Source organism: Lynx rufus, unplaced genomic scaffold (genome assembly GCF_022079265.1).
Source record: "Lynx rufus isolate CCGP_SWC_20201006 ecotype Redwood Valley unplaced genomic scaffold, mLynRuf1.p SCAF_4, whole genome shotgun sequence".
Classification (NCBI taxonomy): Eukaryota; Metazoa; Chordata; class Mammalia; order Carnivora; family Felidae; genus Lynx; species Lynx rufus.
Genome location: NW_025814856.1, coordinates 111,609,657 through 111,631,685, shown reverse-complemented (window position 1 = coordinate 111,631,685; position 22,029 = coordinate 111,609,657). Strand labels below are relative to the sequence as shown.

Genomic DNA, 22,029 nt, shown 5'->3' with positions numbered 1-22,029 from the left:
TAATTTGGAAGTTCTAAACATTTTTATTACAATAGCATCCTAAAAATTCAACATACAAAGTATTTAGATTTGGGGATTTTTTTCAATAAATCAGTGTTTAAATCCTAGTGATTTAGCTTCATTCATTGAGAACACACTCACTAGGGCATGAGAAGGCTCTGATACAGTGCTATAGAAACACATTTTCCTAAAAGTTCTTTAGGTTCTATTTCCCTACAGAACAATAATGTTCCCTGTTTGGAAATAATCCCCAAATGTTCCCTCTTGTTTGAATTGCATGAATTCTTAACATACGTGGCACACATACTGTAATCTATGACTGAATGGAGCCCTTTCTGTTCTCAGGGAGAATGGAAGGATGTTATTTTCAGAAACAGTGAGGCTACCTTTCCCATTTTTTTTCTGACTGGCAAAATACTGCAATAAAGTATTGCTCAACTCAGACTGAAACAATTTTCCCATCTGTCAAAATATTTTAAATAGTATCAAGCTGGTATTACTTTGTCAAAACATTTCATCAGAAACAGTATCTAAATTTAAACAAGCAGTTCCTCGAACCATGTAAGTAAGGTGAATAAACTGTCACTGACACAATATATTTTCTGGAAAACCTGCAGTCTTGTTAGAAAGACCTTGAAGGAAATGGGTGTTTAAACCAAGGATAAATGTACACTGGGTAGAGACAAATGAACACTGCGTAAAAGGCTGAACATTTCATTGTCCTAGAAATGACACCCTTCAATTCTTCCCAAATGGCATAAAACAACCCCAGCTTTACAAATAATTCTGGTCAGTCTCAGTAAACCTACAATTTTGCCACAAAATATGAATGTTATAGGTTAATGCAGAGACCTCCACAAGCATAAGGACCTTGGGATTTGGAGTTGATGCTAATTCTCCCTTCAGCATCCATATGAGGTGGTATGGATCACCTGATGTTTCTGGGCCTCAGTTTCTACGTCTGCACACACAGGAAAAACCTGCCTCACAAGGCAGACTGGAGATATGGCACTAAGAAGGCATCTGATGGACTCAGTTTTCCTACTTTCACATTCATCCATAAAACTCAGATTAATCCCCATGATTTGAGTTTAATTTGGGAGACAGTATGAATAACAGGAAAAATAATGTCTAGTGACATTTCATGTCAATAATTTACAGAATATATATATTCTGGCTTTATACATTCTCTACTTCTTCTCGTTATAAATCTAGCACAAGAAAAGCACTAACAGAACATTCTCTCTAGGTCAGACCTACCTAACATTTTTTCCCCATAAAGGAGTATATCTCCAATTATCTACAGATGCTACCAAAACTTTTACATCCTTAAGGGAATTTGAAATTCACTGTATGTCCTAAATTCATGTCGTTTACCACGTTAGAAGGAAGTACAGTATATTTGTAGCAAATGTTATTGTTTGCTGCAAACTATTCAAAGGTTAAGTAACTACAAACTCGCATTGAACTTTTTTCTCATAGGAAAAATGTTCATTTCTTATACCTGGTCAAACAAGCCTACAGGAATGACAATGAATGAAACGGGGTTAAAATAGTAAGATTTTGGGGTGCTGGGTGGCTCAGTTGGTTAAGCATCTGACTTCAGCTCAGGTCATGATCTCACGGTTCGTGGGTTTAAGCCCCACATCAGGCTCTGTGTTGACAGTTCAGAGCCTGGAGCCTACTTGGGAATCTGTGTCTCCCTCTCTCTCTCTGCCCTCCCTTCCTCATGCTCTCTCTCTCTCTCTCTCAAAAAGAAATAAAAACATTAAAAAATAGTGAGGTTTTTTCCTCTTTGATGTTTAAAATATTCTAAGCAGCCTTGGTTTTGCAAATTTCACATTCTAAGTAATCTCGATTGCCAGAACCAAGTTCATTATAGGAATTAAGAAGTCTCTAACAATCAAAATTGGTTCACAACACTGTTAAAATGTTTAAATATAAACATTGGGTATCTAAACATAAACTAAAACAAAGTGCTAAAATTTTTATTTAAATTGAGGAAACTGTTCATGCATACATTGAGGTTTTTATCATTCTTCACAGTCATAGGAAAACTTTTAACAAAGACACTAACTTACTCGTAACATTTTCATATGTATGTATATTTGCTAGCTTCAGAAATATTTCTTTGCTTGTATTTGTGCATGACTTCAAGTATTTTAATTATCTAGAGAGTACATCTAGCCAGGTGGAGAATCACAGACATAGCATTCTTTTCGCACAATGATCTTTGGTGTTAGTGAGGCACACCTGGCTGGCTCAGTCGGTGGAGCGTGAAACTCTTGATCCTGGGGTGTGAGTTCAAGCCCCACACTGGGTGTAGAGATTACTTAAAACTAAAATCCTTAAAAAATTGCATTAGTGATATATGTTGTTTTTATGTGTGGGATTATGGTTTTGAAAATATCACTATGATTTTGATTAATATGATTTTATAATGTCAGAAACTGTTTTTGGAATCTAAGTATAGCTAAGCACTTACTTTGAGAAAATGATATGGTATCTATAAGAAGAAGAGTTTTGGCTTTTTAAAAAAATGACCCTTGGGGCGCCTGGGTGGCGCAGTCGGTTAAGCGTCCGACTTCAGCCAGGTCACGATCTCGCGGTCCGTGAGTTCGAGCCCCGCGTCGGGCTCTGGGCTGATGGCTCAGAGCCTGGAGCCTGTTTCCGATTCTGCGTCTCCCTCTCTCTCTGCACCTCCCCCGTTCATGCTCTGTCTCTCTCTGTCCCAAAAATAAATAAACGTTGAAAAAAAAAATTTAAAAAAATGACCCTAAACAATTATCATTATTCTCATAAAAGTCAATGTTCAAGATGACTGTTATAGCAAGAGCCTTTTTTAATATGAATCAGGTAGAAATTTCCTTTACTGCATTCCTTTTGTACCCTTGGATTGATCATTGCAAATGTCCATGCATTTGCATCTGCAAGTGTCAATTACTTGCCGATGGACACAAAACTCACAAATGGGTGAAGCCAGGACGATATGGCCCCCAGGTGGGTAGTCTTACCTTTCCCAGCCAAAAGAAAAGGGGTAGAACCATCCCACTCAAAGAGTATACAATTGAGCCAGGGATCCAAGACGTAAGCATACAACAAGTTAAATAATAAAAGTGAGAAATAACAACTCAGCGAATTAAGGCAACACATGTCGCAATGTGAACTAAGCAGTGAAGACAAGGGGTGAGGTCAGTGTGGCTCAAATGAGCATGGACACCTGCATAAAGAGGAGTCCTGAAGTAGACATGTAAAACAAGAAAAGTTTAAGCGGAGACATGTTTCACGTGTCCAGCATAACAGGAGCAAAACAGAGTCATGTGAGTAAACAATCTGGTTGGAGTGAAGGATTCACATTTAAAAAAAAAAAAAAGTATTGATGAAACTGGACAGTTGAAAAGATCGTGAATGTCTTGAATTAAAGTCTGGCAGGAATTAATCCTACCACCACTGGTATCCATCCAAAAATTGTGAGTAGAGAAGAACTTTGATTAAAAGGTGTTTGAGAAAAATATTCAGCAAGAGCATGAAAAAGAAGCTGGTGAGGAAATCCCCAGAGCTCTGTATGAAAGGCTTTAAAATCTACTGGTCAATTTCAAAGACCCATAAATTACTCAATAGTTGTTAAATATATCTTACTATTATCTTTTATTTTCTTACAAATGCTACAACTTCAGAACTACATAAATGCAGTTTTGGAGCTGCTTCACTAAGATTTACTTCTGAAAACATATGCTATAGTAGATGCTACTGATGGATCCTCCATATCTACTTGCCTTTACCACTTAGAACACCCTGGCCAGACTTTGATTTCCAACCTCCAGCACCTGTATTTCTTTCCCAGAGGCCAGAAGGGGCTGGGGACATAAACCCCACACAACCAACCCTGAGTTCTGCCCAGCAGTCCTCAACCAATGGCTAGAATCAAGGGTTGCCACATAAATATCTCAGCTCCCTCCCCTGGATGGAATATTTCTTTTTTTAATGTTTTGTGTATTTTTGAGAGAGAGACAGAGTACGAGCAGGGAAGGGGTAGAGAGAGAGGGAAACACAGAATCTGAAGCAGGCTCCAGGCTCTGAGCTGTCAGCATGGAGCCCGAAATGGGGTTCGAACCCACAAACGATAAGATCATGACCTGAGCCCAAGTCAGGTGCTTAACCAACTGAGCCACCCAGGCTCAGAATATTTCTAGTGTGCATGTTGTACATTCTTTCCCTCAGTTACCAGTAGAATAAGTCTTTAGTTATCCAGCATAGTAACTTCCTTGATATCTTCCCCCCACACATTCCCACCCCTGCTGTCTTCTACTCTCTTTCACATTTTCCCTATTAGAGTGTCCTAGACTCTGTTTCCAAATGACTTAAACTGGAATCCTTGCCTTGGGGTGAGGGTGAACGCAAGCTAAAATACACCATGGTGTTTCAGCCTACTAACCTTGGTTCAAGTTACCTCCCTTGTTCTAATAACCACTCAAGACCCAGAAAGTACCTCCTTTCGCCCCTAGTCTGAGTTTCCCTGATCAGCCCAGCTCATTGCACAGGCTCCCTTTCCTAAAACTTTCAACAATCATAGCCTTTACTTTTAGGTGTTCTATATCATATGGTGTGTTATGTGTATGTCTTATCTTCTCATCCACTAGGCACTCACCTTATAGATTGAAACTTTGCTTCTTTGTATCTTCCACAAGCATAAAGCTGAGATTTGTGTCATTCAAATGGCTACTGATTACTACTTCTCCCTGTTGACTTACAGACCAGAAAACCTGCTGATAAAAGGGGAGTCATACTTTACTTAGCTTAGGATTTAGATATGGTTCTTTGGACACATATGGTTTGGCAGAATGAGAGAAGGTAAAAGGACCAGCAAATTTGAATCTAGCTTTCTGGCTTCTAAGTAGAAGCCCACTGTTCCAAACATATTTCCAGTTTCCTAATTTTTCAGTATAGAATGCAGAGGAAACTAAGAAGATTCATTTCTCTTTAATTCAAACCTAGTATCGCTCATCCATTTTCTTATTCAACAATTGTTTATTGAGAACATGTTATTGTCAGGCACTAGCATAGCAAACCTGTACATATTAGAGGGAAATTATGGTTTTTGCTGTCTGGCACTTATGGCTGAGGGTACAAATGAAAGAAGACAGATAATATGCAAGCAAAAACAAATACACACAAAAAAATGAGAATTATAAAACTGAGGCTATGAAATAAAAATACAGAGTCTAGTTGAAAAGAATGGCCAGGATAAAAAGGGGCTACTCAAATGGGGTTGATCAGGGAAGATCCTCCTGGCCTAAAGGGTAAGCAGACAAGCCAAGGGTGCCTGGGTGGCTCAGTCAGTTAAGTATCTGACTTCAGCTCAGGTCATAGTATCATGGTTTGTGGGTTCGAGCCCCACGCCAGGCTCTGTGCTGACAGCTCAGAGCCTGGTTCCTGCTTTGGATTCTATGCCTCCCTCTCTCTCTGCTCCTCCCCCACTTGCCCTCTCTCTCTCTCTTTCAAAAATAAATGAAGATTGAAAAAATTTTGTAAAACAAGAAATTCAACCTCATAAACATTTTACCCTATTCTAATAAAGTTGAGGACTATGGCATCCTGTTTTATGAAGACAGATTACCTAACTGGGGAATATAGAGGAGAAAGTGGGGAGCATATACAAATATCCAGGACAGCATGCTTGATTCTGACACATCTTCCATTCAGGATACCACCCTTCCATTCTGTTTGAGAATTCCTCCTGGGGAAGTCACAAGACTTAGATAAGTAAAAATAGATTACCACTCTGTGTCCATTGATATTGGCATGTGTACTTGAGTTATTAAGTATTAACCATATAAACAGTATAGAAGGTGACATATTCCATGGTTTCATGTAAATAATCTAAGATTCAATGATTCATATTTCCTTTTTTTGTCACAGAAAAGCTACTTCTCTTCCACCTCATGGAGCATTTACACCGTAATGACTTATCCATGTGTCTGCTAGACATTACCTGTTAAATGTGAAGAAAAAGCCAGTGTTGAGTTCCTCACAGTATAATTCATAATATCTTACCTATACAAGGTATTCAATCAATGTTTGCCAAATGAATTAATAACACTATTAGTATTTATTGAATGCTTAATATTTTCCTGGCACTGTGCTAATTGTGGCTGGTACTGCTTAAGATTGTGAGCTCTGGAGTCAATAGTCTCTGCTTAACACCTGAATATGTCATTACTAGCTCTAGACCTTTGGGAAACTAATTTACAATCATCACTCCTCAGAGTTCCCATGCATAAAATCCAGACAATAATCCCTAGCTCGTAAATTGGTCATGAACATTAAATGACAGAACACGGCACAGTGCCTGGCATATTATAAATGCTGAACTTCTTCTTCTTTTTTAAGTTTTATTTATTTAAGTAATCTCTATACCCAACATAGGGCTTGAACTCACAACCCTGAGGTCAAGAGTCACACACTCTCCTGACTGAACCAGCCAGACACCCCTAAATACCAAACTTCTAAACTCTTACATAATCCCGCAATAGTACCATGTAACACATGAAGGCACTCAATCTTTGAGACTCAGATCACATTACTCATAATGGGCAGACCTCAGATCAACCAAAATCCATGGGACTTTCTATCAGTCAGGGTGTAAGTTAACCTGCTGTAACAAAGAAACCAAATAATACAATGGTTTAAACAACAGAGAAGTTTATTTCTCTCTTGTGTAGCATGCCAGATTGGCAATGCCTTCGGCGACCAATACTCTTTACTCCTTTTGCCCTGACATCTCCTAGAACACGTGTCAATGTATGGTTGAAGCGGGATCAAAACCATCTGAAGTTTCAGACAGCAGGAAAAGAAAGGGGCAGAATGTAACAAACGAATGTCTTAAAGCATAGATGGAGGAGTGACACACATCACTCACATTCTGTTCCTAAGAACTTAGTCACATGGCCACATCTACTTCAAATGGGGACTGAGAATTATAGGGCCTTGCTGGTCAGCCATGTGCTCAGCTGCAATTTCATTTCCTTGGAACAAGGGGGAATAGATTTTGGTAGACAGCTAACAATCTCTACCATGGACTCTAACCCTATTATTTTCAACATAAAGAATCTAACGTCTCATTCCGTAACTACTCTGTTGCCATCCCTGAAAACCTAACAGTTTATCATGCAAGTTACTTGACTATGTTACAGTGGGGATGAATTTACTACACACTTAAAAATTACATGAGCTCGTGTTCTGCCCTTTCTGTGAAAAACCATCAATCTCTCAGTGTTATTGCATCCAATAAAATTATATGCTTTTAGGAAAAAGCATTAAAGACTGACTGACAAAAATCACAGTTCATATTTTATATGTGGGAAATTAAGAACCAAAAAGTTACTTAACTGAAGTCCTAACTAGTCTTAGATACTAAGTCAACCAGATATAGAATCCCTAAAACAGAAGAGAATGAACTAACACTTTCAAACACCTATGAGTATTCTAGGTGCCTGAATTAATTCAAACAAATAATTCCTGAACACTCATTATGCCACAAACTGTGTGCATTACTAGAGACTAGACGCTGTCTATGCCTTCTAGAAGTGAGGTCCAAACTTTACACATATTCTGTTTAATTTTACCTCTACTAACACCTTACACAGTAGACATCATAAATGAGGAAACTAAGACTCAGAAAGGTAGTCAATTTGCAAATGTTACTCACTAGTTAATGGTGTCATGTTAAAATCCAAATCCTCTTGGCTCCACGACCAGTGCCCTTTCCATGATGTCCTGACTCCCGTTTCAAACCACACCAGACATACTAGCAATGACTTCACCAAAAGAACAGATCACGCACTTACTATCATTATCTGAATTTTTTCTCATTTTCTGACTGAAATGATGCATAAAAACTACATATGCCAAGTGAGTCCCCACTGGAAACATGATCAGAGAACTGTGCACATGGGCATACGTCACAAGTGGCAATTAAGTGCATAAAATCAGCATGACTGACCCAAGGGTGTAAACAAACAAGCAGACTGGGGAGTATTATTAATCACATGCACACTGTCTACTTAATTGCAACTCGGGCTCTTAAAAGTTAGAAGAGAAATTTCCACTGAAGGAAATTTCCAACTTGGGGGTAAGATCTCTGTTTATAATACGTAAGTATTTTAGATACACATATGCTAATACGTATGACTTCAAAAGCAGTAAAGTTGACAAATATTTAAATGAATTACTTTGTCAAATACATGAGCAAAAAACGCTGTTATAAGATTTATACAAAATCCATTTTCTTATATTCTGAATTTTGTGATGGTTGAGAAGGAACAGGAAAACGCAGGTGTGTTAAGACCTTATCATTGAGAACATCTAAATAACAAGAGAGACTTTTTCCCATTCTATCATTCAATCACTCTCCTTAAAAATAAGTACCTACTTGAGATATAGAAGGGTCTGACACTACCCACTTGAGGGCAGATCTACTTTGCTCTCTTTGTCTCTGTCTCTGTAGCATTAGGTTTCAAATAAAAATATATGGTGATTCATTCCATACACATGTTTACTGTTGTACATTTTATATGTAAATGTATATGTAAATTCATACATTCAAATACAGAGGCAGTCAAAGTTTTTGTCTCTTTCTACATTTAAATGCTTAGATGGGAATATGAAAGAAAGTATTAAGCTATTTACTATTCCCAGTGGGATACTAAATGAAAGCTAAGTAAGTCTCCAGAATAAAATAGAGGATTAAATCAATTTATGCAAAAAAAAAATCTACGTGTCTAGATTGTTTTTTGCTGTAACTACATTCAGTGTAAGGTTAAAAAAAAAGACAACCTCACATTCTATTATAAAATTCAACTTCAACTACCATACTTAAATTAACTTGCTCTGAGAATAGAGACATTAAATTATATCTTCAAATCACTTACACAATAGCTCACAATATTATTACCTTAAAATGTAATTCTGATACTTATACTGAGAAGCTGGAAAGTTCCAATTGAATGAGTTAACTTGAAGGAATATTCTTTTAAGCAATTTTACACAAAATAAGCATTATATGGTCATCCAAATGCATATGCAATAAACATTGTATTTTTAAAAATTGCACTGCAGGAGAAAGTGGTTTTATCTAAAGAACAAAAATGTTTGCATTTCTTAACCTCAGTTTAAACAAACAAATTAAGTTCCTTAACTATACTTAATGCTCTCTTTTTTTCAGTTTATTTATTTTGAGAGAGAATGTGCATGTCAGTAGGGGAGGTGGGGGGGGGGGGGAGAGAGGGAGAGAGAGGATCCCAAGCAGGATCTGCACTATCAGCTGAGAGCCTGATATGGGACTCCATCCCATGAAACACAAGATAATGATCTGAGCCTAAATCAAGAGTCGGACACTCAACCAGCTGAACCACCCAGGTTTTCCCACTTAATTCTGTTTTTGACAGTATTTTTCTCAGCACAGTTCATGAAGAGTTATGTGAGTGCTGCTTTATTAACTAGAATCCATGATGTCAGAGTTTTCAACTGCAGTTGCACAACCATTAAGGAAATGATTGTTTCTTCTAAAGGTAATTTTTTTGTCAACTACATACCTAAAATCATAGTTGTCTTCCAAAATATGAAAGCATTTTTTTTCTAGCTAAGGCTCTGCTTAGGCTTAATATAACCTGCCTGTTCATTGCAATAGTTTGTTTTGAATATAGTTCAAGAACTTTAAAACTTATATTTATTGGAGCACCTGGGTGGCTCAGTCAGTTGAGTGTTTGATTCTTGATTTCAGCTCATCATGATCTCATGGGTTCATGAGTTCAAGCCTTGCATCAGGCTCTGTGCTGACAGCAGGGATTCATTCATGGATTCATGGATTCTCTCTCTCCTCTCCCTACCCCTCCACCACTCACACTCTTTCTTGCTCTAATAAATAACTAAACATTTCTAAAAACCTAACTTAAAAAAATAAAATAAATAAAATAAAAATAAAACTTAAGATATTTGCACACTGAAAAACAATTTGCTCTTGTGGTATGTCTTACTCTTATTTTGATAAAAAAAACTATATATAATGAACATATTGCTTTATTATCTTTTTTCTACTTAGCATACAGAAAATATTTTATACGTCATTACATATACTTTTGTAGTGGCTTACACAGCCTTCTTTTAAAACATCCTTTTGTGTTTTTTCATTAAAGTATTGGTAAGTCAAAGGAAACCTGATATTTATAGAAGTATACCTTCCACCAGTTAAAATCAGATCTTACCTTTGACATTCCATCTAGAGAGACACAGCTCTAGAGGGAGGAAGACTTAAATTTTAGGGTGGTGATATGTGCATTCCTGGGAAGCTACTTACTATCTCTTGGGACCTAAAGTATTTCATTGGTAAAAGTCTAGATAATGAATATCTTACTTGTCAAGACAGTCTCTTGAGAGGCCTTCAAAATTTAACGTCTATGACTAAAATACGCAGTTCACTGCAACCAAGCAGGGGAAAGTGTGTGCCAAGGCATAAGTGAATTGGGAAGGTGTCCTCCTCTGTGCAGCTTCACTCTCCATTGTCGGGCCCCAAATGACTCATCCCAGAGATTTTCCTTTACTTCAGGCCAATCACATTTTTCAACCAAGTAGGAGTTTATTCCTGCCTTCTTGAGCTGGCACCGACCCATTTTTCAAATTGTGTCAAGCCATACATTTTATTCAGTGACAACCTTTCTTTTTCTAAACCTCGGAAGATGAACACTTTTTTTTCCTGACTGTAAAAAATCAAATTATGTCACCTAATTTCAAGGAAAAGATCTGCAATGGCAGTCAGACCAAAAACACCATTTGTATGCAAAGAGAGTTAAAGTACTGGAAAAGTACCCTTGCCAGTAGAGTGTGGTATCATTAAACACAGAACTAAATTTGAAGCAGAAGTAGTAGAAAAAAAATATATCTCGAAATGTGATAGGGTCCATTACGCTTCTTGATGAGATTACTTGCCTCTCCAATACATTACCCAAAGGCACTTACAAAACTGAGGGAATATATTACATTGGAATTATCAGGACTTTCTAAGTAGGTCAAATTTTGAAGCAAAAAAAAAAAAATGCTTCAAATTTTATGCAGTGTTACCAAAAAAATTGTAGGAACTCTACAGCAAAGGTGCTAATCACTTTTTAAAGTAAATTTACAAAAAAGTCTTACTCTTGCATAAACATTAAATGTATCGCTTTAAAATGCAGACCAACACACCTGAGGGCTGTTCTTTCACCGTCATCTTAATTCAGTTTTTAATAATAAACTGAATTTTAATTATATAAATATCTTTATTCATTTGAAACTCTTAGAAAAGTTGGGCTCCAAAAAAGTTCAAAATCTAACTCTGATCATTTTGAACCAAACAGATTCAGTCCTTACGATAAATATAAAATACTTTCTCTTCTTCCTACTGGGTTTCCATTCATGGTGTTATTACAAAACAACAAAGTTCTGGTACAATGTTTTTAATAACATTTTAGTTTTCTTAGAGGTAATTCTAAAATAGCAGGTTTACTATTTGTGTAACTTTTCATATGGGAATATTGAAACATCTAGCAGCTGTAGCATATGCTTCAGAGTGCCCTAGGCAGCAACATGATTACATAAAAATTGACTTAAGAACCTATTTAATTAATTCAAGTACAAGTTGAATAAAAGAATGTTAACTGCTTTAAAAGTAAAAATTTCTTTTGAAAAATCATCTCAAGCAAGAAAAATGTAAAAATCTAGGTCTGTTAATGTCTGATGTCATGTTGACAAAGGTTAGATAAATATGGACCAAAGAAGTACCTGTGGAAATAAATAATGCGAACATAGACCTTTGTGACTTGCACCTGCCATGATACCTGAACAGTCCACCAAGCAGCACCTCTTCAGATGCAGGCAATGAAGCCCCCAGTGAAGATACCATCTGGGAGCGAATACATTACGCCAATAATAGCGTATTGTGAATTACTGTGAATAATACAGACCTGACACGTTAGCGTTAGTAACTATTGGGCCTCTGAGAAAAGGGAATGCAGAACTGTAACATTTAAATTGTGTGGGAGGGAGGAAGGAAGAGTGAAATCCCCCAGGTTTAGGCCCTAAAACGTAAGAAGAAGGTTCATGAAGATTAAAAGAGAGAAAAGCTCAAAAGGCAGAGAAAATGTCTTTAAACGATTTTACCATCATCTAGACCAACTTTTTATTTTGAAGAGGAGGAAATTCAGGATCAAACAGACCAACCAAAAGGAGAATGGTGAATGGCGGCCATAGAAACCAGCTTTGCTGATGTCGCGATCTACTTAGCAAGGACGCCACTTCTGATTCTTTGGGGAATTACATTCTTTCAACCAGGACTAAAAAGTTGTCCCAAGTCATATAAAAATTCCAAATCATATCACATTTATTGTCACAAGAATGCAACCTAGTTTTGAATGTTAAGCCACTACAATAATGCATATGGTAAAGAGAGAGGAATTATATGGAATAGAAATAAATTGATAGAGGATTTTAAAATAAAAATAAAAAACAATAGAAAAAGCTCATGATGTTTTTTTTTTTTCCAGGCCACCATTCCTTGTGGCATTCCCCAAACTTCATATCCCTTTTAGTCCTACTTTCTTCCTTTCGTGCAGTTTCAACTTGCACGCCACACTGAAGACTCTCAAATAGCCACCTCTACTTCTGCCATCTTGACAATGATTAATCCCTCTCTGGAACTTCCCTGAGAAACTCTACAGTGTCCTGCTGCCAGGGCAAGGACAAGTCCAGGTAATGAACATGGTACTTCACTCTTCCTGAAGGAAGGCGCAGCATACAAAATCAATCTCACTGTGTATATTCCTTGTCCTGTCTCCTTCTGTGTGTCTGCTAATAAAACATTCACTGTATCATTGTGTTTAAATCACTGTCATGTAGGGGGTGCCTGGGTGCCTCAGTTTGTTAAGTATCCAAATTCAGCTCAGGTCATGATCTTGCAGTTTGTGGGTTTGGGCCCCACGTCGGGCTCTGTGCTGACAGCTCAGAGACTGGAGCCTGCTTGGGATTCTGTGTCTCCCTCTCTTTCTGCCCCTCTCCTACTCACCCTCTGTCTTTCTCTTGCTCTCTCTCAAAAATAAACAAACATAAACAATTTTTTAAAAATTAAAAAAAAATTTAAAAATTCAAATAAAACACTGTCATTTTGATCTCAGGCTCATACTTTATCCAGGGATGCAGACAGTCACAAAAGATGTCTACTCCTTTCTAATGATACCACTGCCATCACCCAAAAGCCACAAGCCTACATTTTTCAGTCACTGAGCTTGTTTTATTCCTTCCATCCTTCCCTTTGACAATCCATCCTAAAGGCAAAGATACATTTTTTAATTGTGGTAACAAAAACCACACAGCATGAGATCTATTCACATAACAATTTTTAAGTGTAGTGTACAGTATTATTAACTATAACTACATTGTTGTATATCAATCTCTAGAACTTTTTCATCTTGATAGACTGAAATTTTATACCCATTGAAGAGCAACTTCCCATTTTCCCCCCACTCTGGCCCTTGGCAACCACCATTACTGCTTTCTTTCCCTATGAGTTTAACTACTTTATACATATATGGAATCATGCAGAATTTTTTTCTTTCTGTAACTGGTTTGTTTCACTTAGCATTAGTTACGCAGGGTTAATCTGTGTTCTAGCATATGACAAGATATCTTTTCTTATGGCTAAATAATACTCCATTGCATATATGCCACATTTTCTTTATCCCTTTGTCTGTTGATGAACATTTAGGTTGCTTCCACATCTTGGCTAGAGTGAACTAAATATTGGAATGAACACAGGAGTGCTAATATTTCTTCAAGATCCCAATTTCAATTCTTCTGGATAAATATCCAGAAGTATGATTGGTGGATCATATGGTAATTCTATTTTTAATCTTTGAGGAACCTCTATACTGTTTCATAGCAGCTGTACTATTTTACATGCCCACCAACAGTGCATAGGGTTCCAATTTCTCCACATTCTCACCAATACTTGTTATTTTCTGTTTGTTTTTTCTTAAGGTCCACCTAACAGTTGTGAGGTGATACATTATTGGGCTTACAATTCCCTGATAACTAGCAACAGTGAACATTTTTTTTTTCATATACCTGTTAGCCATCTGTATTGTCTTTGGAGAGTGCCCATTTTAATCAGGCTATTTATTTGTTTACTTATTTATTTTTGCCTTGAGTTGTAGGATGTCTTTATATTTTTTGGATATTAACTCCTCATAAGATACACAGTTTGTAAATATTTTCTTCCATTCTGTAAGTTGCCTTTTCGGTCGGTTAACGGTGTCCATTGCTGTGCAAAATTTATTTATTTTTGCTTTTGTTGCCTGTGATTTTTGTATCATATATAAGAAATCATTGCAAAGACTAATGTTATGAAGCTTTTCCTCTATTTTTTCCTGGGAGTTTCATAGTTTAAGGCATTAAAGTCTTTAATCCATTTTGAGTTGATTTTTGTGTATGGTGTAAGACAATGGTCTAATTTCATACACACAGGCATTTGAAAAAGTAATTTTACACCTTTTAAAGGTATACATATACGTATACATATATGTAGTAAAACTTTTAACATGAATTAAAGAACAATAAACCAAAATGCAGAATTGTGTTTATCCTTTGGGGGCAGGGAGTCTCAGAGGAGACAGCGCTGATAATGGTCATATTCAATTTCCTAAGTTGGTTTTATGTATGTACCTAGTATTTCACTATATTTGTACATACACATATACACAATTTTAGATATATGGACTATTTTATGAAAAAATTTAAAATAAAACTTTTTATTTTTAAAGGGGCGAAATTTATAGTTTTTTTAAAAAATGAATCTAATAACTTTTAAAATGATTTTTTAATTCTAAAACTTCCCTATATGCCCATTAGCATAAGAACTTACCTCTAGAGGTCCCTGGGTGGCTCAGTCAGTAAAGCATCTGACTCTTGATCTTGGCTCAGATCACGATCTCAGGATTCTTGAGATCACCTGCCACGTCAGGCTCTCAGGATGCTTGAGATCACATCCCACGTCAGGCTCTGTGCTGACAGTGCAGAGCCTGCTTGGGATTTCCTCTCCCTCTCTCTCTATCCCTCCTTTGTGTGCACATGTGTGTGGACTCTCTCTCTCTCTCAAAAAAAAAAAAAAAGAAGTCTACTTAAAAGTTTCCAACTCTGAGGTAAAACAGTCTAACACCCATTGGGTGGAGCACTGCTCTCTATTTCTAATCATACTGATAAATTCTACTGAAAATTAATTTACTGAGGCAGTTCATCCAAATGCATTTTATTTTTATTTATTTAATTCCTTCCACCAAACCCCAAGATGAAAACAAAGTTACAAGATTACTTGCTATACAAACTTATCAAAAACACTGATCAAGAACAGAGATCCCTACTCGCTTGCAGAAAAACTCTAGTTAAGAACTACTATTGTCAATGCTTGATGGTAAGCACTGAATAGGTCTGCATGATAATTTATGTCAAGGTTTCTCAGCCTCAGCACTATTGACATTTTGGGTCAAATAATTCTTTGTTGTGTAAGGTTGTCTGATACATTGTTGGATATTTAACAGCATCCTTGGCCTCTTCCCACTAGAAGCCAGTAGCATAGTCTGTCCCCAGTTGTGACATTCAAAATATTGCCAAGTATTTCCGTAGTATAAAACTGTCCCCCAGTTGAAAACCACTGCTCTATATGAATAACACACTCTAGAGGTGCCCTCAGCAATAGGACCCAGCAGCCTTGACAACAGAAATACAAATAGGAAAAAAGTGCTAAGTTCAAGCAAATTACTCATTATGGGAAATCACTTTAGACCAGCCTAAGTAACTTATTATTTCCTTGAATACTATACAGCTACATGAAAATAAGGAAATTGATAAATATAGTGCCACTTAAAATGACTCTTAAATAAGAATTAATCTTCATTGATGTATTCAATTAGCAGTAAATTGATTAGTCAATATGTCAAAATGCAGGAACATTTTAAAAAATTAAATTTTCTGTGTATTTATTGTGTGCCAATAAGCTCCACATTACTAAATTCCATGACATTTGTTGATAATTGATTAGCTCTTTAATTAGCACTGGATATGAGTAACCACTCATTTCTCCTGAATATTCTATGCTTTGTGTTTTCCATTTTCTCTGGCAGCTACTCATCCATCTCCTTTACTGACCAATTCCCCTCTGTCTTCCAAATTTTGGAGTCTCCCTGGTTGAGTACTGAGCCCTTAGCTTTTCTCACTTCATACTATATCCCCGGTGGTCAGATCTATTTCCACACCTTCATATACCGTCTATGTGCCATCAACTGCCTCCTTGACGTCGTCCCTTCAAAGTTCCAAGAGCATTTCAGTTGATATGTTCAAGCCCCATCTTCAATATATGACATCTCCCTTGATCCAGCTGCTCATGCCATCGGATCAGAATTGACATTTTCCTCATTCTTATTTTCCCATCTAATTAGTTATCAAATCCTATTTATTTTACTGGATCTGTCAGTTCTGTCCACTGTCCTCATCCCCACTGGTACTACTTACTGAAGGCTACAATCATTTCTGGACTAGGCTACTCAAAGAGTTTTCTAACCTGTTTCCATATGTCTACTCTTGCTTCTTAAGAACCTATTCTCCACTCAATAATTTAAAAATACTATTCAGATCATGCAACTTCCAGTGTAAACTTGCAATCACTTCTGATTGCACTTACAGCAAAATGCAATTCCCTGCCATGACCTAGTAGGCTCTGCACCATCTGAACTCCTTTGCTTACATGTCCAAGCAATGTTCCCCTTTGTACATGTTTTATCCATGGTGGTCTTTACTCTCTCAGAGAAGCCAAACTCCTTACCACCTGGCACAAGCAGGTCCCTGTGACTTAGAAAGATCTTTCTGTGCCATTCAGGGTCATCTTAAAATGAGCATCTTTAGAGAGAGAGCTCTCTGATCCATCAAACCATATATGGCCTGGTATGTAAACATTTAACATGTATCATAGCATATAATTCATACAAAGCTGCTATGAGCTCCGTATCATTTTACAGGTAAATACATCAAGGCTTACGAAGGTTAGTAAGATACTTTCACATCACAGAGTAACAGAACTGGATCCATAGCTCTCTCATCTCCAAGCCTGGTCTCTGACTAACACACACAAGACCTTTCCCAATGTAGATAGTCTAACGAAGACAGGATATGCTTTACGAATTACAGCTTCCTTCACTTCATACAATAATGTTTACCCGCTAGTCTGTAAGATTTCGGAGACAGAAGCTGCAATTATTGATCTCTAAATCTCAAGGGCAGGTGATACTTAAAATTTGTGATGAAAGGGTCAAAAGAACAGGAAGAAAAAAAATAATAAAAAATGATAAATAATAAATAATAAATAAAATAAACAAGAGAATTCATCTCTGGGAAAAACAAGGCTTTATTTATCTAAGACTTTTAATAAAATATTTAATCCCCAAAACAGTACGGACAAATACTGAAGATTAGGACAGGAACAAGTGGATTTGGAAGCATGAGGTCATTACTATTCAGTCTTCCAATGGCTGTGACCAAAGCCATCAGAAATTACATTAAATGCATAAAGCAGGCGACTAGGACCAGCAAAATGGCACTTTTGACTCTGTTTCTAGCCATAGACAGACATGGAAATGTCCAACTCTGAAACCCTTACAAGTAATGAATGACGTGCTCTTCCGAGATAAAGACATTAGAGATAAGAAAACACTCGTGATGGAACAGTTCTGCAAACAATGATTTGCAGTCACCAGCACTAAATAGCATCTTCGCTTTTGCAAAAATGAAAGAATCCAAGGATACTTTATAACCACCATCTTTCTGACTTTACTCCCTCCCCCACCAGCAGTCTCAACTCCATTTATCCCCTTTCTCTGCAAAAAAAAAAAAAAAAAAAAGTCCGATTTCAAATCTCTTCCAATGTTTTTATAAGTAAAGCTTGGCTGATCCTATCAAGATGACAAAAGTTCTGTAGCCAATAAAGGAAAAATAAAGATGAGAGATTGCTGAATGCACCTGATTGCCTGATAAGAGAAGTCAATTATTTTCTATCTGATGTTTTCATTTTCAGCTGGAAATTTCAGATAATGCCTCTCTCAGTGAAGGAAAATTTTTTAAAACACCATTACTCCACTGGAGGGGAAAAAAATTTCTCCAAAGTTGTGAAATGAAACTCTTCCTTCATTCACACACTGGTTTTTATTTTTACAGTCGTACCAGTAATCTGAAAGAAAAGGCACTGAAAGTCAATTCCAGGTCTCTAAAATGTCTGACTGTGCATGACCCAGTTCTCTTCAGCACCTCCCAGAAGATTCAGCCAATTTTTATTTCTGCAGTGCACCATTGTTTATCATTTGTTTTACAACGGTGCTGCATGTTCTTGAAAGTTGACACAGATGAATTTCACCCCTCGTTTACAAAAACTCAAGAGAGACGAATAGCCTTAAAAACTAAATCCGCCACTGAGGCATGGTTAATTTACTAAAAGAGCATTTCTTTTTTGTCCCCCTGTCAGTTCAATATTTACTTCCTTACAGTGGTAACTCCACCTCCACCAGAGCCTCTTTATTTGTAAAGATTTCTGACAAATTTCCAGCTTATAATTAGGCATTATGAAAATTCACTGTGGGAAATCTATTGCTAGACAAAAGCTTTTCCATTCGCTTTGCTTTAAAGGAACACTGATGACTTTCACCTTGGAAAGGCTAAGAGCAAAATCATGGATGCATTTTGACTGCATATGTATGAATAAACTGATTTCTTAAGGACAAATGCTCTAAGACAGACCTGAACAGAATCCTAGCTGTCTCTTATTAGCTGGGTAATCAAAGGTAAGTTGCTTCATCTGTCTGTGCCTCGGTTTCCTTAGCTATAAAATGAAGATAGTAACACTAAGTGCCGCATGGGCATATTAGGAGTATTAAATGAGAAAACCACCCAGCGCAGTACAAGGCACATGGTAAATGCTCAGTAAATAGCAGTCATTAGTGTTTTTATTAACAGAGAGAAATAAGAGAGTAGGGACAGTCCTCACTTCCCCACTTACTGCCATCTTCAGAATTCCACCATCCTCCTTTACTAATGAAGAAAGCATCTAGGCAGCTTGCAGCCCTGGAAAACCACAGCAAGCCTAGGGGGTCCTGTCTCTGAGAGAAAGGACAATTGTTCAGATCTGAGGCAGCTTCTCAGGCCCTGCAGCATTGCCTAAACCCACTGACAACACACCCCCTCTCCGGGATGAGAGGGGCTCGTGCCTCTCTCCCCAGACTGACGTCTCCTTGTTCTGTCAGCTGAAGCAAATTTCTAGTCCCTCATCCTCAAAGCTAGAGTACGGACAAGACATGCTCTGACACTCTTCAGAGAGAATTAATTCGGAGCTGGTGGGGAAGAGCAAGAGCAGGGAGTTTTCAGGAGCCCAGGAACAAGTAAGACATCTCCATGGACACTTTCCCTGGCCTCACATCATCAAATAATCAAAAGAAAGCAACGGTCAGAAATCAACCAAGTATGCCCAGACACATGTTTGGCTTTCTGTCTGAACAGAGCTCATCCCTCCTATGACTCTAATCATTTCAGCAAACAGTTGGGGAGCTAATACAGAGTGAGCTCTCTGTATTCTCAGCACTTGGCCAAGTCTTTACGTGTACGGACAGTCTCATTGTCTCCTATCTTCAAAAACATCAATACTGTCATTTTTCTTCATTTTTCAGGTGAGAAACCAAGGCATAGAAAGATCAGGAAACTTCCTTGGTGCACTTGGGTGGCTCGGTTGGTTAAGTGTCTGACTTGGGCTCAAGGTGTAATCTTGTGGTTCGTGAGTTCACACCCCACATCGGGGTCTCTGCTGTCCGTGTGGGGCCCACTTCGGATTCTCTGTCCCCCTCTTTCTCTACTCCTCTCCCACTCACACACTCTCTCTCTCAGAAATAAACATTTTTTAAAAGACAAAGATTGGGAAACTTCCTAAACAAAACACTGGATTGCATGGAACCACAATTTGACCCAGTCTAGCTCCAAGTCCTTAATCTTCACTCCTCTCCTCTATCCCCCACTCCCATTGGCCAAACAACTGGAAAGTTGGTCTTGCTTTCTCTGATTCATAATTCAATATTCTGTAAGGATATTTCTCTAAAACTTATGTTACTGAACTGGTAGGAGCTTTGAACAGATTCTAAGCCTCTTTCATTTAATATTCAGAATACGCACATTTAAAATATTATAATTCTACTAGCACTGAAGTGGGAACTCCATCACAGAGGTGTGGATGAAACAAAGTGGACCCTGAGTCCTGTGCCTCTTGAAGCTTTGTGATAAGGCACAGGGAATCTGTGCACAGTGCACTCTACTTCTGTTTGTATTTGAGATTCTCCATAATAAAAAGTTAAAAGCAATAAAAATTTAAACCACAAACAAGATAACTGAAGACCTTAACCCATTTTAGGATCCAGACACCTGGGTTCAGTAACTCAATATTTCTTTGGACAATGTCTCTACTGGATTGATTGCAAGAACTAAGAGTGCAGGAACTTATTTATCAAAAATTTTACTAATACGAGAATCCTTCCCCAGGAGTATTTTACTCTCATCTATCTGGGACAACGAAGATATTCTCGGAGTTGAACCTTTGGCTCACTCTAACATCTGCTGTTCCTGGAGCTACTGCTGCTGATAGGAAAACCTTTTCCTTCCTTCCCCGCAGCGGGTTTCTTTCCACAGCCTACAAACTACTAAAGACTATTTGCATAATCAAACTAAAAACTTCCACCCCTATAGCCTTTTCACAGTTCTCTTAAAAGGTGAAAAGAGACAAACTTACCCGTTCTGTTGTACATTCCCTCTTTGCCAAAATGTGCTGTGGTTTCGAAAACTAGCCCAGTGCTTCTGAACTTTTCTGTATCCGTTATAATATTAAAGAGCCACAAGGAAGGGAAGTGGTTAGTCAACTTGCTAATTTTATCAGTCCCTCCCACTGGTTAAATAGTACCTGATGCTACAGACCCGAGATCAGTTTTCCAGCTCACTTCTCTGGTACAGCACGCCTTTATAAAAACAACCTAACTTGAGGGGAAAGAGAGTGACAGTCAGTATCTAGTTCATAGGCATGAGACACTTAATGAATGAACGTTTTATTACTATTAATAAGAAGCCCGACAGACTACAGAAACCAGCGATTTTGCAAAACGAGGAGGAGGAGGAGAGAGAATGTCTGTCAGCTCCATACTCTAAGCATACTCTCAGTCGGGTGTGCAGAGGAGTGATTTTAATGCAATCAGAGGATGTGTGGGAAGTAGCTGGTGTTTCACTGCTGATAAATTCTCTGCCCTGGAATGGAGCCAGTTTACCGGATATATACACTTCCACAACTTGGGGCCCTGGCTAGGACAAGTCTCTTCCTCCAGAGTTTATCAATTAAAACATAGGGCCAAGTAAGGCATATGCCTCTGAATGAGGGAAAACTAAGCGTCCTTTAAAGAAATCATGAACTGTCTTATGGTTGTAAGTATCTGCAGTAAATGAAAAGAAAATACACAACCTAAAGACAGATTTTAATGAGATAAAGTAATTCTGATGTGACAATCCAACTCCAAAAATAGCAATATATAAAACACTGGCTCCCCAGAAACCTCTATCACAGGATTTTCTAAGTTATTTAAATGTATGGCATTTGAATTAAATATGGAATACTCACTTTGAAGTGTATTTCCCACCATATCATTAGGGCAGTGGGAAAAAAAAATTTTCTGAAAATCAAATCATTACAGTAACTCCTGCCTCTGATTGGCTGAGAAATTGAAAACTTCAGTCCCTTCAGAGAAATTCTGGCAGTTTTTATATAATTGCATATGGTGGTGGCGTTTGCAAAAAGAATTAGCTTTGGTAAACTAAGGCACGCTAAGGAAGCTAGCAATTCATTACTGTCACTTTTCCTTTCTTAGTGTTCTTGCTACTCACCCAATC

General features: G+C 37.6%; 1 protein-coding gene and 1 non-coding gene across 9 annotated transcripts in view; both read right to left on the bottom strand.

The window, feature by feature from the left end:
- The window catches only part of HDAC9 (histone deacetylase 9), a 742,193-nt gene extending 721,254 nt beyond the window's left edge, over positions 1 to 20,939 (bottom strand). For 3 of the 8 annotated variants that reach the window (XM_047094856.1, XM_047094859.1, XM_047094861.1), the window contains exon 1: positions 20,888 to 20,908. In XM_047094856.1, coding sequence (XP_046950812.1) covers positions 20,888 to 20,903 — 16 coding nt within the window. In that variant the 5' untranslated portion in view covers positions 20,904 to 20,908. Of the gene's footprint in view, positions 1 to 20,887 lie in introns of all 8 variants that reach the window. The other 5 variants (XM_047094855.1, XM_047094857.1, XM_047094858.1 and 2 more) reach the window with 3 other exon arrangements.
- Positions 4,094 to 4,178, bottom strand: TRNAP-UGG (transfer RNA proline (anticodon UGG)). Its single transcript has one exon. It is a non-coding gene; the product is annotated as a tRNA-Pro (tRNA).
- Positions 20,940 to 22,029: the final 1,090 nt, after the last annotated feature.